At 37.9% G+C, this 25,110-nt stretch overlaps 1 protein-coding gene and 1 pseudogene across 1 annotated transcript; one reads left to right on the top strand and one right to left on the bottom strand.

The window, feature by feature from the left end:
- Positions 1-25,110, top strand: part of LOC121459582 — a 91,965-nt pseudogene that overhangs the window by 6,098 nt on the left and 60,757 nt on the right.
- LOC121459327 (zinc finger protein 2 homolog) lies at positions 191-25,097 on the bottom strand. The gene is made up of 4 exons (XM_041668931.1): positions 25,090-25,097; positions 23,196-24,588; positions 604-678; positions 191-454 (listed from the first exon to the last, which is right to left on the bottom strand). Exons 1-4 carry the CDS (start codon positions 25,095-25,097, stop codon positions 191-193), a joined length of 1,740 nt encoding a protein of 579 aa, XP_041524865.1.

The following is a 25,110-nucleotide window of genomic DNA, read 5'->3' on the forward strand; positions in this document are numbered from 1 at the left end:
TAGAGGCAATAAAGAAAACACAGAGACCCAAGCCAGAGACCTCTGCAGGACTGGGTGCCAGTCAGGAACCTCTGGGAGGCATACCCAAGCCAGAGACCTCTGCAGGACCAGGCCCAAACCAAGGACCTCTGAGGCAGCAGGCCCAAGCCAGGGGCACCTAAGGGAACAGGCCTTAGATAGCAACCTCTGCCTAAGCAGGTCTGAGGCAGCAACTCCACAGGAGCAGGTATAAGGGAGCTTTACCACGCTGATCACATTCATGAAGTTTCTCTCCAGTATGACTTCTTTTGTGCCCCTGATGAGTTTTATATGCAAAGGTTTTAACACTTTGATTACATCCAGAACATTTCTCTCCAGTATGACTTCCTTCATGCCTATGAAGAGTACTCTTCTCTGAAAAGGCTTTTCCACATTGATAACATTTATAATGTTGTTCTCCAGTATGAGTTATTTCCTGTTTTAGAAGACAACTGGGATGTGCCATGGCTTTATCACATTGATGACATTCATGCTTTTTTCTCTAATATTAGTTCTATGTACTTGATGAAGGCTGTGACATGGAAAGGCTTTATCACTTTGATTATAGTCAGAGGGTCTTACTACCAAGGTTTTTTGGTGTAGTTTTAAGGAGTAGTCAGATATGAATGTTTTATCATGTTGTTTACATTCATTAATATCCTTTTTCCCATTAGTTGTTTTGTGTCTTTGAGAATACCTGTGATGGTTGAAATCTTTCATACAGGGCCTAAGTCAGCTATCTCTGCTGGATCAGGCCCTTGTAAACCTGAAGAGGCAGGTACAAGTAATGTAGAAGGGTCTTCTATCTATCTGTTGCTTTAATTGGTTAATTAATAAAGAAAACTGCTTGGCCTGATAGGTCAGAACATCGGTAGGTGGGGAAGACAGAACAGAATGCTGGGAGGAAGAAGGCAATGAGGCAGAAGCCATGCTTCTCCTACCCAAGACAGATGGTGGTTAGAATCTTCCCGGTAAGTGTTGAAATAGGAGCGGCAGGGCTGCATCCCCAGTACCCGGCCGCCCCCACGGCTAGCTTTACCCGAAATAATTACACAGAAACTGTATTCTTTTAAACACCGCTTGGCCCATTTCTATCTAGCCTCTTCTAGGCTAGCTCTCACACCTGGACTAGCCCATTTCTAATAATCTGCTGTAGCCCACGAGCTGGCTTACCAGGAATGATCTTAACCTGCGTCTGCCTGGAGTGGGAGAATCATGGCGACTCCTGACTCAGCTTCTTTCTCCCAGCCTTCTGTTCTGTTTACTCCTCCCGCCTATGTTTTAACCTATGAGGACCAAGCAGTTTCTTTATTGCTTAACCAATGAAATCAACAGATTGATATATGACACTCCCACATCAGGTAAGCTACCTTTTCGTGGTGGTACACAGATTATTAGAAATGGGTTAATCAAGATGTAAGAGTTACCCAATAAGAGGCTAGAACTAATGGGCCAGGCAGTGTTTAAATGAATACAGTTCGTGTGTTGTTATTTCCAGGGCCAAGCTAGCCATGTGGGAGCCGGGTGGGATGAAAAGCAGGCCTGCTCGCCTCATCACTACATACAAGGTAGCAACTGCAAAGGGAGCAGGTCTGAGCCAGAGACCTCTCTGGGATGGGGACCAAGCCAGGGGCCTCCAAGGGAGCAGGCCCAAGCTAGGGACATCTGTGGGAACAGGCCCGAGCCAATGACCTCTGCCAGAGCAGGCCCAAGTCAGTGACATCATCAGGAGCAGCCCCAAGGAAGTGACCTCCATAGGACTAGTCCCAAATGATCTCCAGGATTGCAGAGCAACCCTCAGGAGTGCCAAGTGACCTCTGGGAACACCGAGTGGCCTCCAGGGTAACTGAAACTGTGGCCTTGACTGCAGCACGGGGAGCTACCATTTGAACCTTGGATTCATTGACACCTGGAAGATTGATGACCAAAGACACAGTCTCAACTACACCAATAAGAGGAAAAGATTGGTAGATAAAGTAAGAATACACTCAACACCACAAAGAGCAGCACAAGACCAACTAGTAGCTATACGACAGCAAGACTTGAACACCCAAATATAGATGATGAAGAAGAAAATGACCTAAAAATTAACTTTAGAATTTTTGAGGTCCTTAAAGAGGAAATGAAAAATTCCCTCAAGGAAATGGAGAAAAAGACAGACAAAAATTTGGAAGATATCAACAAATCCCTTAAAGAAAACCAAGAAACAGTAATCAAACAGATGAAACAATTCAAGACTTGAAAACTGAAATAAAGATAAAGAAAACCTGAACCAAGGAAATTCTGGAAACAAAAATTATGAGAAAAGGATCAAAACCCACAAATACAACCATAAACCAAAACCAGAATACAAGAGATGGAAGAGACAATGTCAAGTGCTGAAGATACAACAGAGGAAATTGACTCACAAACAAAAAAATTGAAGGAAATCAACAAGTACCTTAAAGAAAACCAAGAAAAAGAAATCAAACATTCTGTCCTGCCTGGTTCCCACAGTTATTAAGTCTCAAAGAAATCACACAGAGGTTTACATTAGTTGTAAATGGATTAGCTTATTAGCTCAGGCTTCTTATTAACTCTTATAAATTATATTAGCCCATTATTCTAGTATATGTTATCCACATGGCTTGGTACCTTTTTCAGCGAGGCCATCATATCATGCTTCTTCTGTGTCTAGGCTGAGATTGTGTCCTCCTCCCAGAATTCTCCTGTTCTCCTTGACCCACCTCTACTTCCTGTCTGGTTGTCGTGCCTCTACTTCGTGCTTAGCTACTGGCCAATCAGCATTTATTTAAAATATAACTGACAGACTACAGACCATGGTCCCACAACACAAACAGATGAAACAAATGATTTAAGACTTGAAAATCTAAATACGGATAATAAAGGAATTATAGAAACAGAAATTATAAGAAACAATCAGGAACCACAAATGCAAGCATAAACAGTGGAATAAAAAAGACAGAAGAGAGAATCTCAAGCACTGAAGATACAATAGAGGAAATTTACTCCAGTAAAAGAAAACATTAAATCTAATAAAAGCAACACAAAATATCCAAGAAATATGGGACAGCATGAAACAACCAAACCTAAGAATAATAGGAATAGAAGAAAGAGAAGTTCAACTCTAAAGCATAGATAATATATTTAACAAAATCATAGAAGGAAACTTTCCCAACCTAACAAGAGATATGCCTATGAAGATGCAAGAAGCTTACAGAAAATCAAATAGACTGGGTCAAAAAAAAGTCCCCTCACCACATAATAATCGAAACACAAAACATAAAGAATAAAAAAGAACATTAAGTGCTGCAAAGGAACAAGGCCAGGTAACAAATAAAGGCAGACCTATCAGAATTACACCTGACTTCTCAATGGCAACAATGAATGACAGAAGCTTAAATCATATATTAAACCACACACACTAATAGTGAGAGACTTCAATACCCCACTCTCACCAAAGGACAGGTCAGTCAGACAAAAAATTAACAGAGAAATAAGGGAACTAACAGATGTTATGACTCACATGGACTTAACAGACATCTACAGAACATCTTATCCAAACATAAAAGAATATACCTTCTTCTCAGCATCTTATGGAATCTTCTCAAAAATTGACCACATACTCGGTAACAAAACAAACCTCAACAGATAAAAAAAATTGGAACAACCCAATGTATCTTATCAGTTCATCATGGCTTAAAATTAGAATTCAACAGCAACACTAATTTTAGAAAAGCCCACAAACAGATGGAAATTAAACAATGCACACCTGAATCATCAATGGGTTAAGGAATAAATAAAGGAAGAAATTAAAGACTTCCTAAAATTCAATGAAAATGACCACACACTGTACCCAAGTTTATGGGATACAATGAAAGCAATGTTATGATGAAAGCTTATAGCACTAAATGCCTACATAAAGAATTTGGAAAAAATCACACACTAGGGAATCAACACATTTGAAAACTTTAGAACAAAAAGAAGCAAACTCACCCAAGGAAAATTGTTGGCAGAAATAATCAAATTGAGAGCTGAAATCAACAAAATAGAAACAAAGAAAACAATACAAAGAATCAATGAGACAAAGAGTTGGTTCTTCGAGAAAATCATCAAAATAGACAAACCTTTATCCAAACTAACCAAAAGGCAGAGAGAGAATATCCAAATTAATAAAATCAGAAATGGAAAAGGGGATATAACAACAGACACTGAGGGAATCTAGAGAATCATCATGTCATATTTTGAAACACTGTACTCTACAAAATTGGAAAAGTTAAAGGAAATAGACAATTTTCTGGATAAATATCACTTACCAGAATTAAATTAAGGTCAGATAATTAAACTGACCTATAACTGCTAAAAAAAAAAAAAAAAGAAACCATCATCAAAAGTTTCCCAACCAAAAAAAAAAAAAGCCCAGGGTTAAATGGTTTCAGGGCAGAATTCTACAAGATTTTTGAAGAACTAATACCAATACTCCCAAATTGTTCCACACAATAGAAACAGAAGGAACATTGCCAAACATTTTTAAGAAGCTACAATTAACCTGATACCCAAAAAACATAAAGACATTACTAAGAAAGAGAATTACAGACCAATCTCACTCATGAACATTAATGCAAATATACTCAATAAAATACAGACAAATAAATTCCAAGAACATATCAGAACCATCATCCACCATGATCAAGTTGGCTTCAACCCAGAGATGCAGGCATGGTTCAACATACAAAATCTGTCAGTGTAATTCACCATATAAACAAACTGAAAAATAAAAGCCACACGATCTTCCCATTAGATGCTGAAAAAGCCTTTGACAAAATACAGCATTGTAGAAGTTGGCTTAATTTGGGAAATAACCAAGCTAGCTAAAAGATAAAAAATTATATTACAAGGGGAAAACTCACAAAACAGGAAAGAGAAGTCCAAGCTCAGCTGTGCTGCGAGGAAATACATAGAGCACCTGGGCCATGTGCTGTTTTTCTCTGGGTCTCAGAAAACCACACCCTAACTAGGTCCCACCATTTAAAGAAAATTTGTTGGCAAAGATTCCCCATCACTTTCTCCTTTGGTCTAAATAAGAGATATCCAAACCCAATACAAAACTATATACAACAAGACCAGATATCAAGTATAAAATTACAACCAACATAAACAATATTAAGCAAGGAATACATGGTAAATGTTTTAATAAACATTCTATTCCAAGGAGTCTAAGTCTTGCATCAGAAATAGGCTTGGATAAACCATAAGAGGATGGTAACTATAACTAATCTTCAACCCCATTGAAGGCCTGAGAAGGGAGATAATATTACTTGAGTAGCAGGACATGAAATCAAACAGCTTCCAAAGTGAGCAGTATATAGTGGAGACAATTGGATACCTGAGCAATCACTCAAAGTCTCATTAGCCATGTTGAAGCAACTAACTTTGACTAAGGCCCAGTGTAACTGACAGACCATTTTCAGATGCAGGAAAATTTTCAGAACCGTCATTCCCTGTCTTTGCAAGGTTTGACAGTCCTTTTCCTTGTGTTTTGCTTATCCAGTCCAGATACCATATACTTTGTCAGTGACTGAGGTATGGGAAGTTCCTTGTCCAAAGGCCAATTATGCCAAGAAGAAAACAAACTCTGAGTGGAGTGTCTTTGGTGCTCAATATTCTCTCAGGAATAGATTGGTGCTGTCAGGAGCAATCATGTCTCATATCACAAGAATCCTAAGTTATCTAAATGCCTTGTTCTACAGATCCTTGAAGTGTTTGAAGATTACCTATCTAGGAAGAACTCAATCTCTATATATCTAAAGAACCTAATTAATCTGAGTATATATATATATATATATATATATATATATCAAACATGAACAACTACTGAGCAATAATATTTTATACCTGTATAACTTAAAGACTAAGACTTCATGTCAGAATATTAATAACCAGTCAACAAATGTGCTACAAATGAGGATAATGACCTCAAAATGTGAACAATATATAAGTATCTTGATCAGAGGTGAGAATAATATATAATGCAATACAAAAATATAGCATAAATGACACAATACCGCAGAGAAACTCGTGAGTTCGCTGGGAAAAGGGAAAATGCTGCTAGTTTGAGATAAGACACATTCATCTTAAAAGCTGTATTTCAAAGGGGGGTTGTTGTTTGTTCTTCGCACTATGTTATTCTTTAGAGCTTTCTTTTCCTCTCTTCATCTAGGCAATATGTCTTAGATTGTTGGCCCATAAATGACACATTCTTGCAGCTGCAACCTTAAGACAGGAACTTAGGGTAAGCTCCAATTTCAATAAACAGAAAAATGCAGCAAAAAAAATATCATAAAAGTTGTATCAATATACAAAATGTCCTAAACAGAGGTAGAAACACGGATGTATACATTTGCATAGGTGTACAAATCTTGCAAACAGAAATAACAAATATAATTTGAACCTGTATCAATATACACAATACTATACCAATGTAAATTATCCATAAATTATTGCTCACAAGTATTCACTCCATTGCACACTATTATTATTAGTTGTGAATAAGATTACTATATAATTTCCATCTCAACCCTCTACCTTATACAAGTAATAATCAACAATCCCCCCCCCCTTTTTGGATTTTTCGAGATAGGGTCTCTCTGTAGCTTTTGGTTCCTGTCCTGGAACTAGCTCTTCTAGACCAGGCTGGCCTCGAACTCACAGAGGTCTGCCTGCCTCTGCCTCGTGATTGCTGGGATTAAAGGGGTGCGCCACCACTGCCTGGCAATCAACAATCCCTTAATGGTGTTCCCAACCCTGAGGACAAATTTTGTTGGGAGAGGGGATGTTATTTCTAGAATTTCTTCCAGCTGTCATGGGGATGATGTTCTTTTTATGGGATCCTGTAAAAGTAAAGTGATAGTTAAGTTTCAAGATTACTGTCTAGTATAGTTGCAAATGATTTTCATGAAGTTGATAGGGTTTTTTCCAAAGTTCTTATTTGGAGTTCTGGCCATAATGTCACGAGAAGGTGCAACATTTCAGCAGCTGGTACCCCAAAACCAGGACCATCAGCATCACCAGGTGGAGTTGTTGTTGTGAGACCCCATCTTCTTCCTGGAAACTTCAAAGATTACTGCAGGAAAGAATCTGTAGAAAACTCTATTGTTCATCGTGGAAAACTTAAACATTATTTATAAACACATACATTCAATGAAGTATATGATATAGACAAAATAGGCATGGAGAAAGTAAAATTTTTCCTGAAGTCTCTCTTGTTCCATACCAGATGGCTACTGACATGAGACAGAAACTCTGAATGTTCCTTTTAATAATATGCTTTGATTTAGAGGACAGAGCCATTGTCCAACTTCAAACCAGCTCTCTATATTCATAAATATGTATAAATGTATATGTTTTGATCACCTGTCCTCATAGGGCATATTCCTTTTTCCTGATGATCCTTATTGGATAGTTATTTTTCTTTCTGTCAGCATCCAAACATCCAGAGTCTCTTAAATTTTTGAAGATATGTATTTTCCTATAAAGATAAGAGCAGAGTCCTGCCCCAACCCTATATGGTTTTCTTACCACCTGTATTGTTGTCACCATTGTGGATGAGCTTTTGATAGTATCCATAGTTTTTCTTTTGTGTGTTTCCCTTCCCCAATGTAGCACATCCCCTGGTTTCCATTGTAAGGTCAACACATCCTTGAAAAACACTGGTTGATTCTATTCAGAAGTTTTCTTCCATTATCCAATATCTCTCTGCTGCTGTTGTTCCTTTCTCATTAGCATCAAGAAAATTCAAGGTTAATAAAGCATTATGTAATCTATTTCTGGGGGTATTTTCCATCCCTTTCTGTGTGTTTAGTGTATCCTTTATAGTTCATTTTTATCTTTCTATAACTGTCTGAACTGTAGGATTCTTTGGTATACCTAATATGCTTTATATTATAATAAGCAAAAAAAAAAACCGTTTTATTTTATAAGATACATATGCTGGACCATTATCTGCCTTTATTTGTGCAGGTATACCCATGATGGCTATAACTTCTAATAAATGCATGGTTACTCAAGGCAGCTGCCCACTGAAAACCTGAATACATGTCTATGGTGTGGTGCACGTATTTTAATTTTCCAAATTCCATAAAGTAGAACAAATTCATCTGCCAGATTTCATTCAATTGAGTACCCTTTGGGTTACTTCCTGCAGGCAATGGCATTTGGTTATAGAAAGAGCAAGAAGGGCATCTCTTTACAATCTCCTTAGCTTGTTGCCATGCAACAGAAAATGCTTTCTTTAAACCTTTGCTATTGACATGTTTTTCATGAAATCCTGAAGCCTTCAACACACTTCCAATCAATAATTGATCAATTTCTGCATTACCTTGTGATAGAGAAACTGGCAGACCCGTATGGGATAGGATGTGTGTTATGTATATAGGACAAAGCCTATTCCTGATTATGTCTTTCACCTGGATGAATGATGAAGTCATTTCTGAATCATCTGGTATAAATTCAGCAGTTTCAATATGTACAACAACTCTTTTTGCATGTTGTGAATCAGTAACTATATTGAGAGATTCTTTAAAATCCATTAGATTATAAGAATAGCATATAATTCTGCCTATTGGTCAGAATTATAAGGGTTTTGTTCCACCTTACTTAATTCTTCTGATTTGTAACTTGCCTTACCTGATTCATTTGCATCAGTATAAAATATACGGGCTCCAGTTATTGGGGCATCACATACAATTCAGGGAAGAATTCAAGAAGTTATCTTTCTAAGGTTAAGTGTATCACTTTTGGGAGAGTTGCTATTAATTTCTCCTAAACAGTTAGCACAATCTCTTTGCCATGGTTCATTGTCTTCCCATAACTTTTTAATTTAAAAGGCCCTATAATCTCTGCTGGGTCTATACCTGCTAATTGACAAAGTCTCAATTTACCTTTTACATTTAATTGAGAGACTTTTTCACATAAGTTTTCAATTTTTAATTGGTTTATGTGGTAAAAAAAAAGATCCATTTTAAGATAATATCATCCCTCTGCATTAAAATTTCCATGGGACAAATTCTGGAAGGCAATATGACTAGAATACAGTTAAGATTTGGATTCACCCTATCCACATGTGCCTCCTGTGATTTCTCCTCAACAATCATCAATTCTTTTTCCACTTCAACTGTTAATTCTCTGGTACTACTTAAGTCTTTTTTTTTATTATTTTATTACTTAAAAAATATCAATCCAAATTCATAATCCCTCCCCTCTTCATACTCCCCTCCCACTCCCTCCACAGACCCTCCCACCCCACCCCCTCCAATCCTAAGAGAGTGTCATGCACACTACCATGTGGAAAGTCCAAGGCCCTCCCTACTACATCTAGGTTGAGCAAGGTTTACATCCAAAGAGAATAGGATCCCAAGAAGGCAGTACATGAGGTAGAGACAAATCCCAGTGTCACTATCAGTGGCCCCTTAGTTTTCTCCAACTGTTAAACCTCTTCAGAGTTGACTCCCAGTCCAGTTGGAGTTGGTGAGCTACCATTAGCTCAAGCAAACTGTCTCAATGGATGAACCACCCAATGGTCTTGAATTCCTTGCCCATACTCTCACTCCTTCTCACTCCTGGATTTTGGGAGCTAAGTCCAGTGCTCTGATGTGGGTCATTGTCTTTGTTCCCATCTGTTGTTGGATGAAGGTTCTATGGTAATATTTAAAATAATCATCAATTTGACTACAGGGTAAGGCCAGTTCAGACACCCTCTCCTCTATTGCTTATGGTCTTATCTGGAGTCATCCCTGTGGATTCTTGGGCATTATTCTAGAGCCAGGTTTCTTGCTAACTCCATAATGACTCCCTCAATCAAGATATCTCTTTCCTTGCTCTCATATCTGTCCTTCCTCCATCTCATTTATCCCATTCCTCAATTTCTCCTCAACCCCCTTCTTCCCTTCCTTCTACCCCCTACCCTTATGCTCCCAAATTTTTGTCTGATTCCAATTTCCTTAAGGGTCTATATATGTTTTTCTTTGGGTTTACCTTATTACTTAGTTTCTCTGGGATCATGAACTATAGGCTCAATGTCCTTTGTTTATGCCTCTAGTATCCACATATGAGTGAGTACATACCATATCTGTTCATTTGTGGCTCGGTTACCTCATTCAGGATAGTGCTTTCTAATTCCATCCATTTTTACATGCAAAATTCAAGATGTCATTATTTTTTTAACCACTGAATAGTACTCTAATGTGTAGATGTATCACACTTTCTTTGTCCATTCTTTCATTGAGGAACATCTAGGTTGCTTCCTGGTTCTGGCTATTGCAAGTAATGCTGCTATGAACATAGTTGAACAAATGCTTTTGTAGTATGATTGAGCATCTCTTGGGTATATTCCCAAGGCATTGCTGAATCCTGAGGTAGGTTGATTCCCAGTTTTCTGAGAAACCATCACACTGATTTCCAAAGTGGTTGCACAAGTTTGCATTCCCACCAGCAATGGATGAGTGTTCCCCTTACTCCACATTCTCTCCTGCATAAGCTATCATTAGTGTTTTTGATTTTAGCCATTCTGACAGGTGTAAGATGGTATCTCAGACTTGTTTTTATTTGCATTTCCCTAATAGCCAAGGAAGTTGAACATGTTCTTAAGTATCTTTTGACCATTCAAAATTCTTCTGTTGAGAATTCTGTTTAGTTCAGCACACCACTTTTTAAAATTGAATTATATAGAATTAATTAATGTCTAATTCCTTGGGTTCTTTAGATATTTTGGAGATCATTTCTTTGTCTGATGTGAGGTTGGTGAAGATTTTTTTCCCATTCAGTAAGCTGCCTTTTTGTCTTATTGACTGTTTCCTTTGCTCTACAGAAGCTTCTCAGTTTCAGAAGGTCCCATTTATTTATTGTTGCTCTTATTGTCTGTGCTACCAGGGTTATATTTAGGAAGTGGTCTCCTGTGCCCATGCATTGAAGGCTACTTCCCACTTTCTCCTCCATCAGGTTCAGTGTGGTTGGAGTTATATTGAGGTTTTTAACCCATTTGGACTTGAGTTTTGTGCATGGCGACAGATGTGGATCTATTTTCATTCTTCTACATGTTGACATTCAGTTATGCCAGCACCATTTGTTGAAGATACTTTCTTTTTTCCATTGTATAATAATTTTTGTCTCTTTGTAAAAAATTGCTTGTTTGTAGGTGTGTGGATTAATATCCAGGTCTTCAATTCAATTCCATTGGTCAACATCTCCTTTTTTATGCCAACATCAAGCTGTTTTCATTACTGTATCTCTGTAATAGAGCTTGATATTAGGGATGGTAATGCCTCTGGCAGTTCTTTTATTATATTGGATTGTTTTGGCTATACTGGGTTTTTTGTTTTTCCATATAAAGTTGATTATTATTTTTTCAAGATCTGTGAAGAATTGTGTTGGGATTTTGATAGGGATTGCATTGAATCTATAGACTGCTTTTGGTAAGATTGCCATTTTTACTATGTTGATCCTTCCTATCCAAGAGCATGGGAGATCTTTTCATTTTCTGGTATCTTCTTAAATTTCTTTCTTCAAAGACTTAAAGTTCTTGTCAAATAGGTCTTTCACATCCTTTGTTAGTGTTACCCCAAGATATTTTATGTGATTTGTGGCTATTGTGAAAGGTGATGTTTCTCTGATTTTCATCTCAGCATCTTTATCCTTTGTGTATAGGAGGGCTACTGATTTTTTTGAGTTGATCTTGAATCTTGCTACTTCACTGAAGGTATTTATCAACTGTAGGAGTTCACTTACATACACTATCATTTCATCTCCAAATAACGAGTTTGACTTCTTTCTTTCCAATTTGAATTCCTTTGATCTCCTTAAGTTGTCTTATTCTATTGCTAAAACTTCAAGAAGTATGTTGAAGAGATATGAAGAGACCAGACAGGTTTGTCTTGTTCCTGATTATAGTGGAATCCCTTTGAGTTTCACTCCATTAAATTTGATGTTAGCAGTCGACTTGCTGTATATTGATTTTATTATATTTAGATATGATCCTTGTATTCCTAATCTCTCCAAGATCTTTATCATGAAGGGGTGTTGAATTTTGTCAAATGCTTTTTCAACATCTAATGAAATGATATATGGTTTTTTCTTTCCATTTATTTATATGATGGATTACAGTGATAGATTTTCATATTTTGAATCAGCTCTGCATCTCTGGGATGGAACCTACTTGATTATGATGGATGATATTTTTGATTAGTTCTTGGATTCGGTTTGCCAGTATTTTATTGAGAGTTTTTGCGCCGATTTTCATAAGTGAGATTGGTCGGTAAATCTCTTTCTTGGTTGAGTTTTGTGTGGTTTTGGTGTCAGGGTAACTGTAGCTTCATAAAAAGAGTTTGACAATGAGCCTTTTGTTTCTTTTATGTGAAACACTTTGAGGAGTATAGGTATCAGTTCTTGAAAGTTCTGGTAGAATTCTGCACTAAAACCATCTTGCCCTGGGCATGTTTTGGTTGGGTGGTTTTTGATAACAGCTTCTATTTTCTCACCGCTTATAGATTTATTTAAATTGCTCCCCTGGTCTTGATTTAATTTTGGCATATGGTATCTATCTAAAAAATTGTCCATTTCTTTTACATTTTCCAATTTTGTGGAGTACAGGATTTTGTAGTAAGACCTAATGATTCAGTGTCTGTTGTTATGTCTCCCTTTTCATTTCTGATTTTGTTAATTTGGATGTTCTCTCTTTACCTTTTTATTAGTTTGGATAAGGGTTTGCCAATCTTGTTGATCTTCTCAAAGAACCAGCTCTTGCTTCATTGATTCTTTGTATCATTTTCTTTGTTTCTATTTTGTTGATTTCAGCCCTCAATTTGATTTTTTTTTTTGTTTTTTACTCTTCCTGTGTGAGTCTGCTTCTTTTTGTTCTAGATCTTTAGGTGTACTTTTAGGTCACTGATGTGAGCTTTCTCTGTTTTCTTTATGTGGGCACTTAGTGCTATGAACTTTCCTCTTAGCACTGCTTTCATAGTGTTCCATAGGTTTGGATATGTTGTGCCTTCACTTTCATTGAATTCAAGGAAGACTTTAATTTCCTTATTTCTTCTTTGACCCAGGGGTGGTTCAGTAGTTGACTGTTCAGTTTCTATGAGTTTGTAGGCTTTCTAAGAGTAGTAATGTTGTTGAGTTCTAACTTTATACGATGGTAATCTGATAAGACACAGTAGATTACTCCATTTTTTTTTTTTTGTATCTGTGGATGTTTGCTTTGTTACCAAGAATGTTCAGTTTTAGAGAAGGTTCCATGAGATGCTGAGAAGAAGGTATATTATTTTTTGTTTGGGAGGAATGTTCTATAGATGTCTGTTAGGTCCATTTGATTCATTACATCTGTTAGTTCTCTTATTTCTCTGTTAAGTTTCTGTCTGGTTGACTTGTCCATTGTGGAGAGAGGAGTGTTGAAATCTCCTGCTATTACTGTGCGGGGTTTGATGTGTGATTTAAGTTTTAGTAATTTTTCTTTTACATATGTGGGTGCTCTTGTATTATGGGCATAGATATTCAGGATTGAGACTTCATCTTGATTAATTGTTCCTGTTATGAGTATAAAGTATCCTTCTCCATCTCTTCTGATTGATTGTAGTTTGAAATAAATTTTGTTAGATATTAGGATAGCCCCACCCACTTGTTTCTTAGGTCCATTTGATTAGAAAATCTTTCCCACTCCTTTCCTCTGAGGTAGTGTCTGTCTTTGAGGTTGTGGTATGTTTCTGGTAAACAGCAGAATGCTGGATTCTATTTTGTATCCATTCTCTTAGCCTGTGTCTTTTTATAGGTGAATTGAGACCATTGATATTAAGTGATATTAATGACCAGTGGTTGTTTACTCCAGGTATCTTTCTGTAGTAGTGTTTGTGTGTTTCCCTTCTTTGGTTTATGCTGGTGGGGATTATCAGATGTCTGTGAAATTGTGGGTGTAGTTAGCTTCCTTGGGTTGAGGTTTTCCTTCTAGTACTTTCTGTAAGGCTAGGTTTGTGGATATATATCGTTTAAATCTATTTTTGTCATTGAATATCTTGTTTTCTCCATCAATGGGGAATGAAAGCTTTGCTGGATATAGTAGTCTGGGCTTCCATCCATGGTCTCTTAGTGTTTGCAGCACATCTATCCAGGATCTTCTCTGGCTTTCATGGTTTTCACTGAGAAGTCTGGTGTAGGGCCCTGGTCTCCCCTATTCCTGGGATGCATTCACGGGGACAGTTTATGATCAGCTAACTAAGCTTCCTGTGTGTTTCTGTGCTCTCCCTGCCCCGCCTGGTGGTTAGCTGCAGGGCATTTACTCCATTGTTAATATGGTAATTTCCCACCTGCCTGGGCGGAGATCCTTGTGCAGCAGTTAGGTAGATAAGGACCCCCCCCCCCAATTCTGAATAAACTGGCATTAGGCTGGTCTCCTTTTGAATGACCCTGGTCCCTCTGTGTGTTCTTTCAATCTCCAGGCCCTTGCTCAACTCGCGTTCGGTACAGTGGCACGCGAACTGTACTGAGGGTGTAACACAAAATCGGGTGTTACAGTCTGGTGTGATTCTGATAAGTTTACCTTTATATGTTACTTGACTTTTTCCTTTGCAGCTCTTAATATTCTTTCTTTATTCTGTATGTTTTGTGTTTTGATTATTATATGGTGAGGGAATGCTTTTTTTTTTTTGATCCAATCTCTTTGGTGTTCTATATGCTTCTTGTACCTTCATAGAGATATCCTTCTTTAGGTTGGGAAAATTCTCTTCTATAATTTTGTTGAATATATTTTCTGTGCCTTTAAGCTGCAGTTGTTCTCTTTCTACTCCTATTATTCTTAGATTTGGTCTTTTCATGGTGTGTCAGATTTCTTGAATGTTTTGTGTTAAGAATTTGTTGGTTTAGTGTTTTCTTTGAACAATGATTCTATTTCCTCAATAGTATCTTCAGCACCTGAGATTTTTTTCTTCTATCTCTGTATTGTCTTGGTTATACTTGTCTCTGGAGTTCCTGTTTGTTTACCCAGATTTTTCCATTTCCTGAGTTCCCTTGGTTTGTGTTGTCTTTATTACCTCCATTTCAGTCTTCAAGTTTTGAACTGTTTCCTTTACCTGTTTGATTGCTTTTTCTTTGTTTTCTTTGGTTTCTTTGAGGGATTGATTAATTTTTTGCAGCTTTCTGTTTCTCTGCTCATTTCTTTAGGGGAGCTTTTTTAACTTTTTTTTAAAAAAGGTTTCCATCATTTTCATAAAGATACATTTAAAGTTGTTTTCTTCTACATCTTCTGGGTTCATCGTTTCCACAGATCAAAGTAATGTCCTTTGCCAAGAATTTGATCTTGGAAAATCTCAAGTCTTTTTGCTTTTTCCTATTACTCTAAAATTTTCACTTCTTCCCTCCAATAACACTTCCAAAGCAACTGAGGTCCATTTTCAAGGACTGCTGAGATTAATTGAATCCAATTTTGTGGTGTTGCCTTGCTGTTTGAAGCCCACATTTGACCATATGTATTCCATATGATACAATTGCTTATTTAATTTCTTTTAGATCAGTCATACGTATGGATTCTAATGTATATTCTTTGACTACCTTAGGATATTTAGTGCCAGATGCTCTTTCTCATGATATCACCAGAAAGGCAGGTAGAACTCTGGGTAAGCTGTCCCAGAATGTGGTATGTAATGATGAGGCTACATTTTGTCTTTGTACCTTTTGTACCTGGTCATTAAATTTGATAAATTCCTCAATCTTTTCAAATCTTTTTACCACTGCCTTTTGTAAAGTCTGGATCTCCTGTCCAGTGTTCTGTTCTAATGCCTTCATTGAGGATTCCAAGGTGTGAATCTGTCCAGTAGAAATAATGTCTTATCCTTGGACATAATCTTTATAGCACACATATTACATTGCTGGAGACACATTCTATCAGTCAATCTATCATACCCATTTGATAGAGTCTGATTAATATGGTCAACAGTACAAATTCTCTCAGACATTGTCTCAGCACCCTCTGTCATTAACTTGGTCTTGTTTTCCAAATTGGTTATATCATTGTCCAGAATGCTGACTTTCCCTTTTAGTTGGTCATTATCAGTCTGTAAAGACTGTATTATTTCTAAAAGTGCCTCATTCCTGGCCCTATTATCAAACCACGTTTTCAAGGAAGAAATATGAAGGATAAAGCTAATCCCCAGAATCAAATAGAGGGGTGTAGGAATGTTAAAATCATATAAAACCTGCATAACATCATACATGGTATAAGGAAAAAAGCTACTGAAGTCTTAGATTGTTAAATTGTCTATCATCTTGCCCTTTTAAAATATAAATTTATATTTTAAATTATAATTCTACCTGTGGTTGAGTTTGGATTGGAGTAGGTGCAATAACCATTACTTGCCAGTTGGTATCACAGCTGGCAAATGTGACAAGAGTTGCTGGCTTCAATCTGATCTTATTGTTAAATAATGGAAGATATGCTCAAATTAAAAACAATTATTCAGTATAAATCACAGATTGTACACTCCATGGAAGTCCCTGACTGGGCAGCAGCCACATGAGCACAAAGCAAGCAAGAAAGCAATGCTGAACAGAGACCCCAGGGAAGCAAGCCCACACCCTGCCTGAGCTTCAGCAAGTGCCAGAAAACTGGACCCTCAAGTCAGATGTGCAGTTGCAGGTGGCCAACGTGCCTGAGGACTTGGAGCAGCTCTGAGACGTTTAATGAAAAAATATGAAGGATTGCAGCTAGCGGCTCAGGGCTGTTGTACAGGAATTCTATACCCAAACGAATGGTGTGGAGCCTAATGGTGGCTGGCTAGAGCTGCTAAAGACCTGAGCCTGACAATTTGGTGCCAACTATAGAAGTTAGCTCAATTTGAGAAACAAACAGTTCAGCTAAAATATAAACACTTTCAGTAATGTAGCAGGATACAAGATTAACTAAAAAAATCAGGAGCCCCCTGTACATAGATAATAAATGGGCTGAGAAAGAAATCAGTGAAACATCATAAAAGCCACAAATAGTATAAATTATCTCAAGAGTAAGTCTAACCAAATAAGTGGAAGACCTTTATGACAAGAACTTTAAATCTTTGAAGAAATTGAAGAAGACACAAGAAAGTGAAAAGACCTCCCATGCTCTTGGGTAGGTAGAATTAACATAGTAAAAATGGCAATCTTACCAAAAGCAATCTACAGATTCAATGCAATGTCCAGCAAAATTCCAGCAAAATTCTTCAAAGAAATTAGAAAGAACAATACTCAACTTCATATGGAAAAGCAAAAAAAAAAACTTCCACAGAATAACCAAAACAATCCTGTACAATAAAGGAACTTCTGGAGGCATCACAATGCCTGACTTGAAACTTTACTACAGAGCTATAGTACTGAAAACAGCCTGGTATTACCATAAAAACAGACAGGAAGACCAATGAAACCAAATCGAAGACCTGGATATTAATCTACATACTTTTGAACATCTGATTTTTGAAAAAGGAGCAAAAAATATCAAATGGAAAAAAGAAAACATTTTTAACAAGTGGTGCTGGTATAACTGGATATCAACATGTAGAAGAATGAAAATAGACCCTTATCTATAACCATGAACAAAACTCAAGTCCAAATGGAACAAAGACCTCAACATAAAGCCAGCCACACTGAACCTTATGGAAGAGAAAGTGGGAAGTACACTTGAATGCCTGAGCACAGGAGACCACTTCCTAAATATAACCCCAGCAGCACAGACACTGGGAGAAACAATAAATAAATGGGACCTCCTGAAACTGAAAAGCTTCCATAAAGCAAAGGACATGATCAACAAGACAAAACAACAGCTGATGGAGGAAGGTCATTGGTTAATAAAGAAACTGCTTGGCCTGATAGGTTAGAACATAGGTGGGTGGAGTAAACAGAACAGAATTCTGGCAGGAAGAGGAAGTGAGATAAGATGCCTCAGACAGACGCCATGCTGCTGCTCCCCAGGGCAGATGTGATGAAGCTCCGACCCAAAGGATGCTCAATCATGCCACAAGGACATGTGCTCAACTATGTTCGTAGCAGCATTGTTTGTCATAGCCAGCACCTGGAAACAATCTAAATATCCTTTAACCAAAGAAAGGATAAGGAAAATGTGGTATATTTACACAATGGAGTATAACACAGAAGAAAAAAAAAACCCTACATCTTGAATTTTGCAGGAAAATGGATGGAGCTAGAAAATATCATTTTGAGTGAGGTAACCCAGACCCAGAAAGTTAATTATCACACGTACTCACTCATAAGTAGTTCTTAAACATAAATCAAAGATAACCAACCCACCAGGGTTCCCTGCCCTCTCTCAAGGAGGGAGGGGGAGGAAGGAGAGAAAGTGAGGGAGTGGGAGGGGATTGGGAGGAGGGAAGGAAGTGTAAATATTTGAATGGAAAAAAAATTTCCATATGTGAATTTGAGAGGGACACAAACATTCAGTCTATAAAAATAACATTCATATTTGGATCTGTAATCATAACTAAGTCTTCTTTGCTTTGTCTAGAACTTAATTGGGGAGGTGAAATCAATACACTTAAATAATTATTTGTTATTTCAAACCAAATTAGTATTGCAAAACAATATAATCTGCCTTATAAATCCTGGATTATCCATAAACCCTCAAAAAAAAAAAAAGAAAAAGGAAAAGAAAAAGAAAACCAGCCTACAAATCACAATTCCAGAGAACCTAGACAACAATGAGGACTCTAAGAGAGACATACATAGATCTAATCTACAGGTTAGTAGAGAAAGACAAGATCTTCTGAGTAAATTGGGAGCATGGAGACCTTGGGAGAGGGTTGAAGGGGAGGGAAGATGAAGGCGCAAGTCACAAACACTCCCACATCAGTTTGGAATTATGATTAATAGAATGGTTATTTATTTAAGGGGGAAAAACTTACAGATCACCGTCCCAGACAACAGCCCTCTGCACAATCAGGAAGGGAGCCTAGTCGCCGGAAGCGGACCCGGAAGCCAGAGAGCAAGCGGAGGGAAGTGGCCGCTTTTTTAAAGCGAGAGAGACCATACCCCAATGGGCTGGTATCTCAGCGGCTATTGGTGAAGGAGTGGAAGGAGCTCCCAAAACAGGAAGAGGCTGGGAGGGTGGGGAGCAGAGAAAAATGTAGAACTCAATAAAAATCAATAAAAAAAGAAAAAAGAAACCCTCTCAAAATAGATACATGATCTTTAAATTTTTTTTATTTGTAGGGTTTTGTTTTTTGTTTGTTTGTTGAGACAGAATCTCAGTGTGTACCTGTGTATTACCAAGTGTTTTTATTTCAGATGGGTCTCATTGGGTAGATAGTGTGTACTGGCCCAACATGTTTATGGCTCTGCATGCACAAGGCATGTCGTCCCAGTGGGCTAAGAAGTCATGATTCCAAGGTCAGCCTGGACTTCAAGAGCCTGTTTTAAAAACTAACACCCCCAGAACAATGATTAACGAAAGATCATGGCTCAGTGGATGTTATGGGATGGTTCAGCAGGTAAAGGTGCTTGTAGACAAAGCATGACAGCTTTGGTCCTTAAGACCCACGGGTTGAGAGAACTAGGTCCCACAGGCTGCCATCTTACTTTTGCACAGTACTATGTAGGTATAGAGACACAAATAAAAGAATAGTAAGTTAAATCTTAAAAGAAATAAAAAGGGATGAGAGATGATTCAGTACTTTAGTACTTTTTGAAGAAAACACAGTTCAGTTTCCAGCATTCACATGGTGGCTCACATCTGTAACTCCAAAGTTTTAGGAGATCCAACCCCTTTTTGTCAAATGGACAGTGCCCTCATATGCAGAAAGGTGCCCATGATGTGGAAATACCTTCAGGAGAGCATAGTGGCAGGAGCAATTCATGTGTAAGATCTCCTCTTCTTTTCTCATGCCTGGAAGCAAGCTCCAGTAGCTGCCTCTGCAGCTAGGTCATATGCCTGGTAGGGTGTCTTCCCATGTGCCCCAGTACTTCCTGGCTGCAACTCAAATGGAGAGATGCATTATCAAGGTTCTCAGTTTGAATCCTAGTACCTCCCCAAATAGATAATATCTCTGTAAATGTGTGTATAATTATGTACTTGTAAAGATTTTTGACACATTTTATTTCTTTTGTATTTGCAGGTAGCTGTACATGTCACAGTGCAGAGGTGGTAGCCAGAGAATTGCTTGAGAATTGGTTCTTTCCTTCCATCATATGGGGAGCAAACATAGGTAGCTAGTGTTGGCATCAGGCCACAGAATTGGCTGTCCCAGCTTGCTGTCTCTAACTGTACATATTACAAACTATGGGAGTATGTTTATGGTATGTATCTGAGAGTGGCATATTGATGTGTAGGGCATGTGTGATGCATGTGTCAGCATGGTTGCCATCTTTGCATGTGTGTTTGGAGAAGTCTTCATGGGTGTTTGGGTTTGTGGGAATCCTCTGTGCCAGAGGTGTTGTAAATGCACCTGTAAATGCCTGTGTAAAGCTCTGGCTGTCAGGGTTGACCTGGCCAAACTTATCAAGCCCATTTCACCTGTCGTGGTTCTACCCACCTCAGCACTTGTGGTTCCCTTTCCCAGCCTCTGCCCTGTCCACTGCTGGACTTTTCTTGGATGTGGCCCTGTACAATCTACCCCTGTCAGTAGTGGCTCCACCCAATGTGATGAATGCCCCTATTCTAATCCTCCTCCTAAGTTCCCCAAACTTTAACACCCATCTATGTCTCCAACCTGATCCAATCTGTTTCATCCCCCAGCCACTTACACTACCCTTCCCAACCTGTCGCTGTGCCCACAGCAGCAACCCAACATTCCAGGCCCCCTCTCTGGTCCCAACCATTCCAGGCCCCACCAACCTTCCACAGTCTATACAGCACATCTTAGCAGCAGAGGGAATTGTAATGTGACAAGAAACCTAAGGCATTAAGGCAACTTTCTATGTAACTTGCTTGTGCCTTCAGGATATGCTCAGCCAAATCATAAATATATCACTTCCATTTAATAAGGGATTGATGCTGCAAATGTTCTAATTTATGGTTTGATGGGGCAGATAATACCCATCTTCTTATGTACAGGAAGCTCAGGTTGGATGGTAACATGGTGGCCCATTGTCAAGTGTTCAGTGTTCACTAAGGCTGAATAGCCGGCCAATAGCTGTCTCTAAAAGCAAACATTTGTGTACAGATGGTGGAGCCATATTCCAGCATCCCAAAGATCTGTTCTATGACTCAACTGTAGAGAATCAGCAAAGGCTCCTAAGAGCATCCCTATCTGCCACTGACACTTCAAGTACCATAGAGCCTGTTGGATCATATGATCCAAGTGATAGATCCAAGTGATAGATCCTGCACCGCACCCTGGACCGGTTGAAGAACCTTTTCCTATTCCATGACCCACACAATAGTAGCAGCTTTCCGAGTCACTTGATACATAGGCTGGAATAACATGCCCAGGAGAGGAATTTGCTGTCTCTAGAATCCAAACAGAGACATTAAGTGTTGTGCTTCTTTCTTCGTGGTAGAAGGGGTACAAGTGCAATAACTTGTCCTTCACCTTAGCAGGAATATCACTGCATGTCACACAGTACTAGACTTCTAAGAACATTAATGAGGTAGAAGGCCCTTGAATTTTGGTTGGATTTATGTCCCATCCTCTGCTGGGCATGTGTTACTAAAGAGTTCAGTGTGGTTACTACCTCCTGCTCACTTGATCCATTCAATATAATGTCATCATATAGTACGGCAATCTGATATTTTGTTGAAGATAAACAAAGTTATAAAGATCCCATTTGCTAGTTAATAATTTCTGACCTTTATCCTGTAAATAAATCCATCGCAAAGGCTTATCCTCTAGTGCTATAACACCACAGGAGACAATTTAATGGGAGAAATAAGTTTGAAGGCAGTGAAGAATACACATGATGCACAAATGCCTCACTTGTTTGAAATTCAAATAACTGGAATTATTTTTGCCTCTCAGGATAATTTGTAAAGACAGTACAATGCCATTTCTCCTTCTATAGTTTTAAATAGATTGGTTATTCCACAATCAGATGCTAAACATTTTGATTTTGATGACACTGGAAATAACATTTGGAGATCCTGGGGCTAAGAAGGAATTCATAAATGAAATTAGCATTTTCACTGGCTGTCATAAGTCATTAATGAAGTGGGTGCTGAGAACTGAGCCTGGGTTCTTGGGTAAAGCAGACATCAGATTCCTTTTTTGAGACAAGATCTCTCTCTATACCTATGGCCATCCTGGAACACAATATCTGACCCAACTGGCCTCAAAACTCAGATCTTCTTGACTTTCTTTTCCAAGTTCTGGGATTATAAGACCAAAACACTATACCCAAGAGAGATTTTTTTTAAATGACCCAACTTTGAATCAGACAATGCAAGGATAATATAAGATTTAAACAAGAAGCATCATATTTTTTAAATAAACAGTAATGGTTCTAGGATTTTTTCAATGAATTGATTTCAAAGGATAATATCATTCCTGTTTTAAAACATTTTTAACTCTGGCTGGGTGGTGCTGGCACACCTTTAAGCCCTACACATGGGAAGCAGAGGAACATGGATATCCCTGAGACTGAGGTCAGCCTTATCTACAGAATGAGTTTCAGGACTATGAAGCCTTCACTGCTAAACAATGACTCCAAAAATAAAAAAGAATTACTGTGTATAAACAACAGTGCCATGGTGTCCACGTGCCAGTCAGAAGACAATTTACAGGTATCTCGTCTCTAGTTCCGATATGTGAGTACTAGAGATGAAACCAGGGTAGTCATGCTTGGCAGTTAAGTGCCCTAAACTGGTGAGTGAACTCACTGGCTCTGATTTCAGCTTCAAAAATATTTACGTATGTGCTGGTGTGTTAGTGTGCATACAACACAAGTGCAGTGAAGAACCTGTAGGAGAAATGTGGGTCTCCCAGAAAATGAATTCTGGCCATCATGCTTAGCAGTGATCACATTTACTCACCGGTAAAATTCTCTGGCATTCTTAGAAAATATGAAGAACAAGTATTTAGTCCCCAGAATAAAGTAACACTACCCAAACATAATGGATGACAGCATAAATATTGTTTTCATTTGCAAATTAGGTTTTTTATTCAAATTATCCCACATTTGTGGAATACAATATATTATAGAGCTTTATCACATTAATTATATGCATGAGGTTTCTCTCCAGTATGACTTCTTTCATGTATTTTAAGAAGACTTTTATGTGTAAAGGTTTTACCACAGTGATTACATCCATAGGGTCTCTCCCCAGTATGAGTTCTTTCATGTGTTTGAAGATTACTTTTATAGGCAAAGGCTTTACCACAATGATTACACTCATAGGGTTTCTCTCCGGTATGACTTCTTTCATGTGTGTGAAGATTACCTTTACATGTAAAGGATTTACCACATTGACTACATTCATAGGGTTTCTCTCCAGTATGACTTCTTTCATGAATTTGAAGATCACTTTTACATGCAAAGGTTTTACCACAGTGATTACATTCATAAGGTCTCTTTCCAGTATGACTTCTTTCATGTCTTTTAAGATTGACTTTATATGCAAAGGTTTTACCACAGTGATTGCATGTGTAGGGTCTCTCGCCAGTATGACTTCTTTCATGTATTTTAAGATTACTTTTACATGCAAAGGCTTTACCACAGTGATTACATCCATAGGGTTTCTCTCCACTATGCCTTCTTTCATGACTGAGAAGATGACTCTTCTGTGCAAAAGCTTTACCACATTGATTGCATACATTACATTTCTCTCCAGTATGATTTCTTTCATGAATTTGAAGATCACGTTTCTGTCCAAAGACTTTACCACACTGACTACATTCATAGGGCCTCTCACCAGTATGACCTCTTTCGTGAGTTTGAAGATTACTTTTACATGCAAAGGCTTTACCACATTGGTTACATTCATATGGTTTCTCTCCAGTATGACGTCTTTCATGTATCTTAAGATTACTTTTATATGCAAAGGTTTTACCACAGTGACTACATCCATAGGGTCTCTCTCCAGTATGAATTCTTTCATGTACTTGAAGTTGATTTTTATAGGCAAAGGCTTTACCACAGTGATTACACCTATAGGGTCTCTCTCCAGTATGAGTTCTTTCATGTACTTGAAGATCACATTTATGTCCAAAGGCTTTAGCACACTGACTACATTCATAGGGTTTCTCTCCAGTATGAATTCTTTCATGTCTGAGAAGACGACTTTTCTGTGCAAAGGTTTTATCACATTGATTACACTTATGAGGTATTGCCCCAGTGGAAGTTCTTTCATGTATTAGAAGATAACTGGTGTGTGCAATGGCTGTATCACATTGAGGATATCCATGTGTTTTTCCTCTGGTATGAGTTTTACATACTTGATCGAGACTGTGACATGAAAAGCGTTTAATTCTTTCATTATATTCATAGTTTTTTACTTCCAAATGAGTTCTTTGATGTACTTTTAAAGAGGGATCAGATCCAAATGTTTCATTATGTTGCTTACATTCATAAAGATCCTCTTGAGTATTGGATATTTGTGTGTCTTTGAAGATGATGTACCTATCAAAGGAAGAATAAAAACAAAAGGTTTTCACATTGCATTCACATGGTCTAAATTTTTATGCCTCATGAAGAAGTGGTGTAGGGATTAGGGTTTCTCATGAAAACAAGGTCCCCGACTCTCATAAATTGTTCCTTTCATTAAACTATAGTAAGTCCCTCACTACAAGGATTTGAAGACTACTAGTAATAATAGGGGCGATTTGCTTATAACAGGTCTTGTTCATAATCTAAATCCTTTATAAATGTGTATTCCTTATATGATACTTGATGGGCATGAAACTATGTGGATGGACAATTATACAACATGCCTCTCATATGTCTATTATTGAAATTGTGACATCTATTATGGCATTGTTTCCTTGTCTTCTTTCTTAAAGAAATGCATTGCAAACAATGATCAGCACCTGACATTAGAGTACAAGGTGTTGTGAGAATTTAATAAGCATTACAAAGCTGTGCTTATTTACACTATTGCTTTTTATTAAAAGTTTAGGATACATCAACATTTTTCAGAGGTAC

The sequence above is a fragment of the Microtus oregoni genome, unplaced genomic scaffold, assembly GCF_018167655.1.
Source record: "Microtus oregoni isolate MIOR12 unplaced genomic scaffold, Mior012 000019F_ref0000042, whole genome shotgun sequence".
Lineage (NCBI taxonomy): Eukaryota > Metazoa > Chordata > Mammalia > Rodentia > Cricetidae > Microtus > Microtus oregoni.